At 49.3% G+C, this 13376-nt stretch overlaps 1 protein-coding gene across 4 annotated transcripts in view; it reads right to left on the reverse strand.

The window, feature by feature from the left end:
• LOC118207724 (plasma membrane calcium-transporting ATPase 3) overlaps positions 1 to 13376 on the reverse strand; it is a 62465-nt gene that overhangs the window by 24375 nt on the left and 24714 nt on the right. For all 4 annotated transcript variants that reach the window (XM_035381660.1, XM_035381657.1, XM_035381656.1 and 1 more), the window contains exons 7-16: positions 13352 to 13376; positions 12682 to 12846; positions 11890 to 12104; positions 9709 to 9951; positions 5747 to 5988; positions 5104 to 5338; positions 4669 to 4848; positions 4187 to 4274; positions 2600 to 2706; positions 1630 to 1821 (exon numbers count right to left, since the gene is read on the reverse strand). The exon at positions 13352 to 13376 is cut by the window's right edge and continues 17 nt beyond it. In XM_035381660.1, the coding sequence (XP_035237551.1) occupies positions 1630 to 1821; positions 2600 to 2706; positions 4187 to 4274; positions 4669 to 4848; positions 5104 to 5338; positions 5747 to 5988; positions 9709 to 9951; positions 11890 to 12104; positions 12682 to 12846; positions 13352 to 13376 (1692 nt within the window). The remainder of the gene's footprint in view (positions 1 to 1629; positions 1822 to 2599; positions 2707 to 4186; positions 4275 to 4668; positions 4849 to 5103; positions 5339 to 5746; positions 5989 to 9708; positions 9952 to 11889; positions 12105 to 12681; positions 12847 to 13351) is intronic.

Consider the following 13376-nt stretch of genomic DNA (forward strand, 5'->3'; position numbering starts at 1 on the left):
CCATCCCCCCCTTCCAAAACATGCACAAGGATTCGACCACCGCAAATAGGTTTTCAACCAATAGGAAACACTACATTACACACTCTCTTTATGCCCACAACATCTGCACAGCCTTGAGAGAGGAGTCCTGAGGACTCCTCTCTCAAGAGGACAGGCATTACTTTATACACACAATACGCACGCTATACATGAACTATACACACACTAAACACTACACACACACTTTTCACACAATACAGTCTAGAAACTATGCACTATACACCCACATCTACACCGCCTTCGGAAGAGAAGTCCTGCACATTACCGCACACAAGTACACACACACTTCGCAACCATTGTTGCGCAGGCAAAAGTTAGCATCACACGGCCATGTAATGAATACCTGTGTGATGCGAGCTCTGGTGAAGGCCCCCATCACGGCCACCACGTTGTGACCTGTGTGCGGTTAGGGTTAGCTCAGAGTCTGACCTGTGTGCGGTTAGGTTAGGGTTAGTTTAGAGTCTGTCCTGTGTGCGGTTAGGGTAAGCTCAGAGTCTGACCTGTGTGTGGTTAGGGTTAGCTCAGAGTCTGACCTGTGTGCGGTTAGGGTTAGCTCAGAGTCTGACCTGTGTGCGGTTAGGTTAGGGTTAGTTTAGAGTCTGTCCTGTGTGCGGTTAGGGTTAGCTCAGAGTCTGACCTGTGTGTGGTTAGGGTTAGGGTTAGCTCAGAGTCTGACCTGTGTGTGGTTAGGGTTAGGGTTAGCTCAGAGTCTGACCTGTGTGCGGTTAGGTTAGGGTTAGTTTAGAGTCTGACCTGTGTGCGGTTAGGGTTAGCTCAGAGTCTGACCTGTGTGTGGTTAGGGTTAGGGTTAGCTCAGCGTCTCACCTGTGTGTGGTTAGGGTTAGGGTTAGCTCAGAGTCTGACCTGTGTGCGGTTAGGGTTAGCTCAGAGTCTGACCTGTGTGTGGTTAGTGTTAGGGTTGGCTCAGAGTCTGACCCGTGTGGTTAGGTTAGGGTTAGCTCTAGAGTCTGACCTGTGTGCAGTTAGTGTTAGGGTTGGCTCAGAGTCTGACCTGTGTGTGGTTAGTGTTAGGGTTGGCTCAGAGTCTGACCTGTGTGCGGTTAAGGTTAGGGTTAGCTCAGAGTCTGACCTGTGTGCGGTTAGGTTAGGGTTAGCTCTAGAGTCTGACCTGTGTGCAGTTAGTGTTAGGTTTGGCTCAGAGTCTGACCTGTGTGTGGTTAGTGTTAGGGTTAGCTCTAGAGTCTGACCTGTGTGCAGTTAGTGTTAGGGTTGGCTCAGAGTCTGACCTGTGTGTGGTTAGTGTTAGGGTTGGCTCAGAGTCTGACCTGTGTGTGGTTAGTGTTAGGGTTGGCTCAGAGTCTGACCTGTGTGCGGTTAAGGTTAGGGTTAGCTCAGAGTCTGACCTGTGTGCGGTTAGTGTTAGGGTTGGCTCAGAGTCTGACCTGTGTGTGGTTAGTGTTAGGGTTGGCTCAGAATCTGACCTGTGTGCGGTTAGGTTAGGGTTCGCTCAGAGTCTGACCTGTGTGTGGTTAGTGTTAGGGTTGGCTCAGAGTCTGACCTGTGTGCGGTTAGGTTAGGGTTAGCTCAGAGTCTGACCTGTGTGTGGTTAGGGTTAGCTCAGAGTCTGACCTGCGTGATGCAGGCTCCGGTGAAGGCCACGATCACGGCCACCACGTTGACTGTGAGCTGGAACTGCAGGAACTTGGAAATGCTGTCGTACACGTTCCTCCCCCACATCACCGCCTTCACAATGCTGGAGAAATTATCATCTGTCAGGATGATGTCAGACGCCTCCTTCGCTACATCTGTGCCTGCAATGCCCTGAAAAGAACAAACAAGCGATCATCATCATCCTCACGCTCATCCTCACCGCCATCCTCCCTACCATCATCACTGCCATCACCATCATCATCGTCAGCACAATTGTCACAATTAAAATCATTCTTAAAGACAGGGAGAAAATCTCAGGTTGCTCTCTCGTACATATCGCACCCATCCACCACCAAAGAGTTGGGGGTGCTACTATTTCAAAGTGAAACAATTATTCAATTAATTGTGGCAACAATCTCAGTCAATCATTAATTTTCTATTTAACCCCTTTAAGGCGTAAAATCACAAATATGTGGTTAGAATGTTGAATGGAATATTCTAGTGTTGATGTAACAATCACTACTGGTGACTGACAGCAATGGAGTTCTAGAACACTGATTTAAAATTTTTGAAAAAACATTCCAAAAAGCCTGTTCTTCAAAGGGTTAATCAGGCTCATAAGAATTACAGGGCAATGTTTATCAATTGATACTTATTGCGTGTTGGCACCACAATAATTACCACCAACGCTAACAAAGCAATCATCATCATCATCATCATCATCATCTTTATCATCATCTCATCCTCATTGTCGTAGTGGTATTCGTACTAATTAAATAATTAATCATTTTAAATTACAGCGTTAGTGCCAATTGCACTGTTAGCATAGAAATATTAGCATTAAGGGCATCCATTAATTACAGAGCGAGAATGAACCGAAGTATTAATACGAATGAATCACAGGCTTGGTTTTATTTGCAGGAGTAATAAGCGGTAAGACGACGCTCACCATGGCAAAGCCGACATCGGCCTTCTTCAACGCCGGTCCGTCGTTGGTCCCGTCTCCCGTCACTGCCACCACCTGGCGCTGCTCCACGATGGTGCTGTCGATGATGCCTAGGGAGGGCACAGCGGGCATTACCTGAGCACACTGCCACCTGCACAGCCAGTGTCACCTGAGCACACTGCCACCTGCACGGCTAGCATTACTTGAGCACACTGCCACCTGCACGGCCAGTGTTACCTGAGCACACTGCCATCTGCACAGCCAGCGTTACCTGAACACACTGCCACCTGCACTGCGGACATTACCTGAGCACAGTGCCACCTGCACAGCCAGCGTTACCTGAGCACGCTGCCACCTGCACTGCGGGCATTACCTGAGCACACTGCCTCCTGCACAGCCAGTGTTACCTGAGCACACTGCCACCTGCACGGCCAGCGTTACCTGAGCACGCTGCCACCTGCACAGCCAGCATTACCTGAGCACACTGCCACCTGCACAGCCAGCGTTACCTGAGCACACTGCCACCTGCACAGCCAGCGTTACCTGAGCACACTGCCACCTGCACAGCCAGCGTTACCTGAGCACGCTGCCTCCTGCACAGCCAGCGTTACCTGAGCACACTGCCACCTGCACAGCCAGCATTACCTGAGCACGCTGCCTCCTGCACGGCCAGCGGTACCTGAGCACACTGCCACCTGCACAGTCAGCGCTACCTGAGCACACTGCCACCTGCACAGTCAGCGCTACCTGAGCACACTGCCACCTGCACGGCCAGTGTCACCTGAGCACACTGCCACCTGCACGGCTAGCGTTACCTGAGCACACTGCCACCTGCACAGCCAGCATTACCTGAACACACCGCCACCTGCACAGCCAACATTACCTGAGCACACTGCCACCTGCACGGCCAGCATTACCTGAGCACGCTGCCACCTGCACAGCTAGCGTTACCTGAGCACACTGCCACCTGCACAGTCAGCGCTACCTGAGCACACTGCCACCTGCACAGTCAGCGCTACCTGAGCACGCTGCCACCTGCACGGCCAGCGTCACCTGAGCACACTGCCACCTGCACGGCCAGCGTCACCTGAGCACACTACCACCTGCACGGCTAGCATTACCTGAGCACGCTGCCTCCTGCACAGCCAGCGTTACCTGAGCACACTGCCACCTGCACAGCCAGCATTACCTGAGCACGCTGCCTCCTGCACGGCCAGCGGTACCTGAGCACACTGCCACCTGCACAGTCAGCGCTACCTGAGCACACTGCCACCTGCACAGTCAGCGCTACCTGAGCACACTGCCACCTGCACGGCCAGTGTCACCTGAGCACACTGCCACCTGCACGGCTAGCGTTACCTGAGCACACTGCCACCTGCACAGCCAGCATTACCTGAACACACCGCCACCTGCACAGCCAACATTACCTGAGCACACTGCCACCTGCACGGCCAGCATTACCTGAGCACGCTGCCACCTGCACAGCTAGCGTTACCTGAGCACACTGCCACCTGCACAGCTAGCGTTACCTGAGCACACTGCCACCAATCACCAGGGTGTGCCTGTCTGTGAGCACATCACATGACTCACCTTTCACCAGGGTGTGCTTGTCTGTGGGGGAAGATCGGGCCAGGACTCGCAGTTTGGGCCAGATCTTATCGATCCTCTCCTGCTCGATCTGTCAGGGAAGATCACACTGCCGTCACACACTTTATCAAGCAATTAAACACAACATTCTACCAAACACAATTTTCTATTAAACAGCATTCTATTAAACACAGCATTATATTAAACACAACATTCTATTAAACACAGCATTCTATTAAACACAACATTCTAGTAAACACAACATACTATCAAAAACAATATTCTATTAAATACAGCATTCTATTAGGCACATTAACTTTCAATTGATTTTGGCTTGGACTTTTGAAAATGTTTGTTTCTGGCAAAAATCTAGCAAAGAAAATAGTTCTGCTTTTAAATGTGATTATGCATTTGCATAATGTGACAAACTTTTGCAATACAGAAAGCTATTGTTGTTTCACGGGTACATCACATCTGAAACACACCTCTCCTTTCTCGTTCCTGATTCGTCGGTTGAAGTCCTTCCCCTCCAGACACAGGAAGTCGTCTCCCGGCTGTATGATGCCGCACTTGGCGGCGATGGCGCGTGCCGTGTTGATGTTGTCCCCTGTGACCATGCGCACGGTGATTCCTGCCCGTTGGCATTTCCGAATGGCCTCCGGGACCTAGGGGGCAGCAGAGAGGCCTGTTCACGTGCCTATACAGGCTGTCCTGAGTCCTCCTCACATACCACACACCCTATCCCGCAGTACACAGTACACGCCCACCCCCCTACCCCATCCTGCTCGCTCATAAACGCATTCTTCGGCTGTGCTGACACTCCATAAAGCACACCCTGGCCACCGTGTGTAAGCGCATTCGAACCCCAGACCCCTGTCCCAGACCCCGTCCCCGCCCCCGGGAGCGCTCCTCCCGCGCACCTCTGGCCGAACGGGGTCCTCTATGCCGACCACGGTGATGCAGATGAGGTCGCTGACGATCTCGGCCTCGTTCTCCCAGTCGGGCTCGGGGCAGGCGGGGAGGTCGCGGTACGCGATGCAGATGGTCCGCAGGCCGTCGCACGCCATGGGCTCGATCACCTTCTTCACCATCTCCTCTCGGTCCCGGTTCCGGAAGCCGCGAGGCTCGCCGCCGGATGCCAAGATGGAGGAGCACCTGAGAGCGAGGGGGGGGGGGGGGGCGGGGAACGTGCACACTCATCACCACAGTAATACACCCACACCCTGATGCTGCTCTCAGATTTCAACCACCGTGTTTGCTGAATCAAATAAGGAAGCTTAACAGATCTTCCATCCCAACATGCACACACACACACACACGCACCACACACACCACACATGCTCACACACACACACACACACGCGCACACACGCGCACACACACACATGCACACACACGCACACGCACACACACACACGCACACACACACACACACACACACACACACACACTCACACACACACACACACACACAGACAGACCCACACACACACACACAGACCCACTCACACACACACAGACCCGCTCACACACACACTCACACACACACACACACACGCTCACTTCTTCAGCAGGATCTCAGAGGCGCCCTTGCTGTAGAGGCGGAAGGACCGGTCGGGCAGCTGCAGCACGGTGCTCATGGACTTGCGGACGGAGTTGAAGGTGTAGACCTTGTACAGCTTCTCCTCGGGGATCTGCTCCCTGACGGTCGCGTAGTCCCTCCCCAGGTCGAGCACGAAGCCCAGCAGGGAACACTCCGTCTTGTTGCCCACCTGCTTGGGCAAACCGCCCTCTTTCTCCGGGGGCTGGAGGCCAGGAAGAGGGGCGGGACCGGGCAAAAACCAACCACAATAAGAGGAGAAGGGGAATGAGATGAGAGAGGAAGACAATGAGAATTGTGAGGGTTTCTTTTCTTCTATTTTTTCTATCTAAGTTCATTTGAAAGGAATGATGAGTACATGTCCACCTTCAGAGGAAGCAAAGAGAAAAATGAACAATCAATAAGAGGAGTTACAGAAAACAAGTTGACTGAATGCTCTGCATGGCTTGTGCATAGCAGCATATGGAAGTAGCGCTGCAGAAGCGTTCGGCTCTGATCCGTCCTGTAAGACAGATTCAGCCAAGGTGACTCCACTGTGCAGCACTGCAGCCCATTATCTCCCATTGCAGTACGTGCAGCCGAACAGCTCACTGCCTACGGAACAGCGCACTTCATAAGGCTCCGTTCCAACAAAGAGGCAGATACAGGCATCTTCCTGCTTTTTTTCCACAGGAGGAGGGAATTCTAATGAAAACCCAGCAGGTCAAAGTTCAGCAAGGTTTAGCTATCGCTGTGAGTGTTCGCAAAGGGATGTCTGGAGACTGTTTTTCCCACAACAAACTGTTTGTCGAAGCTGCAAAGCCGCCTCCCGTTCTCATTTTACAGGCCTTCTAATTCAGAGACTCTGTACCTTTTGTTGGGACTCGGTAACATTATTGATTTCCCTTCAGCACCAGCAGATCGTGTATACAGATTCACTACGTGGCCAAAAGTGTGTGGACACCAGACATCCAACACCTCGTCAAAAACTATGGCCATTAATATGGAGTTGATCCACTCTTTGCTGCTATAATAACCTCCACTCTTCTGGGAAAGTTTTATACTAGACGTTGGGGTATTGCTGCAGGGATTTGCTTCCATTCAGCCAGAAGGACATTAGTGATTTCAGGAAACTGATTGGGAGATTAGGCTTGGCTCACAGTTGGCTTTCCAATTGATCCCAAAGGTGTTGGATGGGGTTGAGGCCAGGGCTCTGTGCTGGTCAATCAAGTTCTTCCACACCAATCTCAACAAAACCATTTCTATGTGGATCTCACCGTATGCCCGGAGGCATTGTCATGCTGAAACAAGAAAGGGCCTTTCCCAAACTATTGCCATAAAGTTGGAAGCACAGAATCGTCTAGAATGTCACTGAATTAGAATTTGCCTTCGCTGGAATTAAGGGGCCGAGTCCAAACTATGAAAAACAGGCTCAGACCAAGGGGTGTCCAGATACTTTTGGTCATATAAAGTATTTCAGAAGATTTTTTGAGTCTACTGTTTTCGTGCCTTACATTCGGCAGACCTTCCCATACCCTGGGTAACGCAATCACCAACTGTGCATTGCCCTACGGAGCTACCAGCCAGTACTGTACTGGGCTACCAGCAATCCATATTACGTGGGACTTTGTGTATTTCAACTAAAGATTTGTTGGTCTCATACAGGATTCCCTTTGTTATATTTATATATGTTTTGTTGTAGATATTGCAGAATCCAGGAACATGAGCTCTGTCCTGTTGCTGGACGATGAACTCTAGCTGTGTAATGTTAATGTCTAGCCTTTAAGCATTCCCTATTGTTTCACAGCTTAAAGCAAGCTACCAAAGTAGCTAATCTCTTCCATAGTTGGCTAGCAAGCTGTCTTATCATGTGACTAGATAAATCCATCAGATAAAATTTGCTAGCTTGGTAGCTAACTTAGCCACAAAGCTGATTTGAAGTCTTTCTAACCCTTATTGAAAATACAGTGGTCACCGGCTGTGATGTTAACATTAGCTGACACACAATTTATTCTTTTATACTGGGTCTGTTTCAAATGGACCACATTTATCCAAAGCGCTTTACAATTGATGCCTCTCATTCACCAGAGCAGTTAGGGGTTAGGTGTCTTGCTCAGGGACACTTCGACACGCCCAGGGCACAGATCGAACCGGCAACCCTCTGACTGCCAGACAACCACTCTTACCTCCTGAGTTATGTCGCCCCGTTTCAGAAACAGCAAATAAGCTAACCTTTGCTATACAGGCTTATACAGCTTCAGTACTTCAAAGTTAGCCTGCTAGTTAGCCAACGGGAGGGACATCTCAATATCAGCGGTCAGTGTACTCTGCTGAACTATGCTCATGCTGCAAATCAAAAAGCACCAAGTTTTTCAGCAAACCCATTTAAAGCAACTCAATTCAGACATTAGGGATACGCAATCTGGACATTCTGGGCCAACATCAGTGCCAACATTTGTCTGTCAATATTGAGCTATGCAGATGCTGCCCTGTTTTACAGCACAAATGCAAATTGAAACCAAGCTTCCACATCCATGGGAGAGGCAGATCAGCACAGATGTCAACTTATAAAGAAAAAATTTAACACATTTTTTAAAAAAATTATTATTTAAAAAAACAGAACATTTCCACATGTTGACTTTATTATGAAGCAGAGCCCAGAGAGCTACTCAGACCCTGCATAGCTCAGCTTATGAGTCTGACCGGTAAAAATGATGCATTAAAAATAAATAATGAATAAAAGATGCTCAGATGATTATGATTAGGCTAATTTTAGAGCGTGACATTTCCCCTGAATCTGCAGCATCACTGGGCGCATGAAACGGGCCGGCGCTGGGGCGCACGCTGCCGACGGGTTCGCTTTACGCCATAATGGCATCGGGGCGACGCCGACGGGTTCGCTTTACGCCATAATGGCATCGGGGCGACGCCGACGGGTTCGCTTTACGCCATAATGGCATCGGGGCGACGCCGACGGGTTCGCTTTACGCCATAATGGCATCGGGGCGACGCCGACGGGTTCGCTTTACGCCATAATGGCATCGGGGCGACGCCGACGGGTTCGCTTTACGCCATAATGGCATCGGGGCGACGCCGACGGGTTCGCTTTACGCCATAATGGCATCGGGGCGACGCCGACGGGTTCGCTTTACGCCGTAATGGCATCGGGGCGACGCCGACAGGTTCGCTTTACGCCATAATGGCATCGGGGCGACGCCGACGGGTTCGCTTTACGCCGTAATGGCATCGGGGCGACGCCGACGGGTTCGCTTTACGCCATAATGGCATCGGGGCGACGCCGACGGGTTCGCTTTACGCCATAATGGCCTCGGGGCGACGCCGACGGGTTCGCTTTACGCCATAATGGCATCGGGGCGACGCCGACGGGTTCGCTTTACGCCATAATGGCATCGGGGCGACGCCGACGGGTTCGCTTTACGCCATAATGGCATCGGGGCGACGCCGACGGGTTCGCTTTACGCCATAATGGCATCGGGGCGACGCCGACGGGTTCGCTTTACGCCATAATGGCATCGGGGCGACGCCGACGGGTTCGCTTTACGCCATAATGGCATCGGGGCGACGCCGACGGGTTCGCTTTACGCCATAATGGCATCGGGGCGACGCCGACGGGTTCGCTTTACGCTGTAATTGGCTGACACAATACAGCCCTGATATCACTGTGCATCCCAATCAGACATAGTTTTATAACTCTACATCCTGCCTCAAACCTGTAGGCCTGGAGTTGTAAGAGGGCACAGATTTTGACATTTTTTTTAGTTTCTGGGAAACCTCAACTAAAACCACAAGCACCACCACCACCACCCCCACGGCGGGGACCCGTTTCAGACGCGTGCTAACGCCCCCGCAGAACGCCGCGGAGAGAGAGCCGGAGGAGCCTGGGCGAGCGGGGAAGGGGACCGCCGAGCGCCGCGGGGGAACGCACCATGATCTTGGAGGTGTAGGCGCTGTTGACGGCGATGGCGCTGACGAGCAGCTCCAGGATCTTGGCGTTGACCTGGCCGGCGTCGGGCACCTCGCGGAAGTGCTGGTCGCCCAGGTACGTCTGCACCACCGTCATGCGGTTGGTGGTGAGGGTGCCCGTCTTGTCGGAGCAGATGGCCGTGGCGTTGCCCATGGTCTCGCAGGCGTCCAGGTGCCTCACCAGGTTGTTGTCCTTCATCATTTTCTGAAGAAGAGGAGCGACGACGAGCGGGTGATCTGGGGGCTCTGCACTACCGTCGTTATTGCTGTTATACGCGATTATGATTATGATCACGATCGCAAATGCGATCATTAATGATATCCATGGCTCGTCAGACCTGATAACTTTAGCGCTGAATGAACAGATAGCTGAAAGAGATGAGTTCCTCACCTAAAACATCTTTATGAAACTCTGCTCACCCTTATAAAGCTCTAATGTATAAAGCTCTGCTCACCTTTATAAATCTCTAACCTGTATAAAGCTCTGCTCACCTTTATACATCTCTAACCTGTATAAAACTCTGTTCATCTTTATAGAGCTCTAACATGTACAGTATAAAGCTCTGCTCACCTTTATAAAGCTCTAACATGTACAGTATAAAGCTCTGCTCACCTTTATAAAGCTCTAACCTGTATAAAGCTCTGCTCACCTTCATAAAGCTCTAACCTGTATAAAGCTCTGCTCACCTTTATAAAGCTCTAACCTGTATAAAGCTCTGCTCACCTTTATAAAGCTCTAACATGTATAAAGCTCTGCTCACCTTTATAAAGCTCTAACATGTATAAAGCTCTGCTCACCTTTATAAAGCTCTAACATGTATAAAGCTCTGCTCACCTTTATAAAGCTCTAACATGTACAGTATAAAGCTCTGCTCACCTTTATAAAGCTCTAACATGTATAAAGCTCTGCTCACCTTTATAAAGCTCTAACATGTATAAAGCTCTGCTCACCTTTATAAAGCTCTAACATGTATAAAGCTCTGCTCACCTTTATAAAGCTCTAACATGTACAGTATAAAGCTCTGCTCACCTTTATAAAGCTCTAACATGTATAAAGCTCTGCTCACCTTTATAAAGCTCTAACATGTATAAAGCTCTGCTCACCTTTATAAAGCTCTAACATGTATAAAGCTCTGCTCACCTTTATAAAGCTCTAACATGTATAAAGCTCTGCTCACCTTTATAAAGCTCTAACCTGTATAAAGCTCTGCTCACCTTTATAAAGCTCTAACATGTATAAAGCTCTGCTCACCTTTATAAAGCTCTAACATGTATAAAGCTCTGCTCACCTTTATAAAGCTCTAACATGTATAAAGCTCTGCTCACCTTTATAAAGCTCTAACATGTACAGTATAAAGCTCTGCTCACCTTTATAAAGCTCTAACATGTATAAAGCTCTGCTCACCTTTATAAAGCTCTAACCTGTATAAAGCTCTGCTCATCTTTATAAAGCTCTAACATGTACAGTATAAAAATCTGCTCACCTTTATAAAGCTCTAACATGTACAGTACAAAGCTCTGCTCACCTTTATAAAGCTCTAACATGTATAAAGCTCTGCTCACCTTTATAAAGCTCTCACATGTACAGTATAAAACTGCTCACCTTTATAAAGCTCTAACATGGACAGTACAAAGCTCTGCTCACCTTTATAAAGCTCTAACATGTATAAAGCTCTGCTCACCTTTATAAAGCTCTAACATGTACAGTACAAAGCTCTGCTCACCTTTATAAAGCTCTAACATGTATAAAGCTCTGCTCACCTTTATAAAGCTCTAACCTGTATAAAGCTCTGCTCATCTTTATAAAGCTCTAACATGTACAGTATAAAACTCTGCTCACCTTTATAAAGCTCTAACATGTACAGTACAAAGCTCTGCTCACCTTTATAAAGCTCTAACATGTACAGTATAAAACTCTGCTCACCTTTATAAAGCTCTAACATGTACAGTATAAAGCTCTGCTCACCTTTATAAAGCTCTAACATGTACAGTACAAAGCTCTGCTCACCTTTATAAAGCTCTAACATGTGTAAAGCTCTGCTCACCTTTATAAAGTTTGGCTGGCCTTCGGAAATCTTTGCTCACCTTTGTAACTCTACCAACCTTCGCGAAGTTGTGCTCTCTTTCTCAAAGCTCTGCTCACCTTTACAGAGTAGGCCAGAGAGATGGTAACTGCCAGAGGAAGACCTTCAGGGACAGCCACCACCAGCACGGTGACACCGATGATGAAGAACTTGACGAAATACTGCACATACACAGGTGTGCACTCTGTCAGCCAAACACGCCCTTCAATCACGAAGGTCTCAATCACGAAATACAGCACCAGGATAATCACTGTGATGGCCGACATCACCAGACCTGCAGAACAGTAGGGACATAGTCACACACACTCACACACAAAGAGGCACACACACACACACACACACACACACACAGAGGCATACACACACACTCACTCACAGAGGCACACACACACACAAACACACACACAGAGGCATACACACACACTCACTCACAGAGGCACACACACACACACACACACTCACACACACAGAGGCACACACACACACACACACACACAGAGGCACACACACACACACAAACACACACACACAGGCATACACACACACAGAGGCATACACACACACTCACTCACAGAGGCACACACACACACACACACACATATACACGCACACACACACACACACTCACTCAAACACACACACACTCACTCACAGAGGCATACACACACACACACTCACTCACACACACACAATCACACACACACACTCACGCATGCACTCACGCACATACACACAGACACACACTCACCAACGCACAGAGACACACACACACACACACACACACACACACGCACACTCACGCACACTCCACACACAGACACACACTCATACTCACACACTCACAGTCTAACCTGCTTTCCCGATCTGAACGGCCAGTTTGGTGAGTTTGCCCTGCAGCACAGACTTCTCCTTTTTGGGCACGTTTGTTTTCTTCTTCTCTCTCTCCTCCACCTCTCCACCTTCTGCACTCTTCAGCGGCTGCATCTCCATGGCAACCGCCCCGTCCTGCTTCTTGGCTGGGGGGTAGGCCCCGAGGGGAGGTCAGTCAGAACGGTAAAACCACGAAAGACAGGAAAGAGTTTGGGGATACATATAGTCAATAACACTGTCACATCGTTTGTTTTTGAATAGCAGTATGCTGATGAGAGACTGGAGGCACTATGATGGTTGTACAGACTGTAAAAAATGCAGCCCTCCAAAAAATACAGCCATTTTCTTCTTTAATTTCTATACGGAGAAACATTTAACAGACAGCACATCTCAAGTACACACACACTGTATGCATGACGTATATGCACGAACAAATCCGTGTGGTTGTGTGTACAAGTCAGAGACCCACACCCTTCCTAGTGCTCAACTCACAGCATCAGTGGTTCAGCATGTACTGAGCATAAAAACAACATTTCCTTTCTTCCTCTCTCTCTCTAGCTCTCTCTTTCTGTCCACTTCCTTTCCCTCACTCCATCATTTAATCATTTAACATCATTACAGCGCATCTACCTCTCCTCTCTTAGCTCTTACCTTTGTTCTGGCTGTTTTCCACTGA

The sequence above is a fragment of the Anguilla anguilla genome, chromosome 11 (assembly GCF_013347855.1).
Source record: "Anguilla anguilla isolate fAngAng1 chromosome 11, fAngAng1.pri, whole genome shotgun sequence".
Lineage (NCBI taxonomy): Eukaryota > Metazoa > Chordata > Actinopteri > Anguilliformes > Anguillidae > Anguilla > Anguilla anguilla.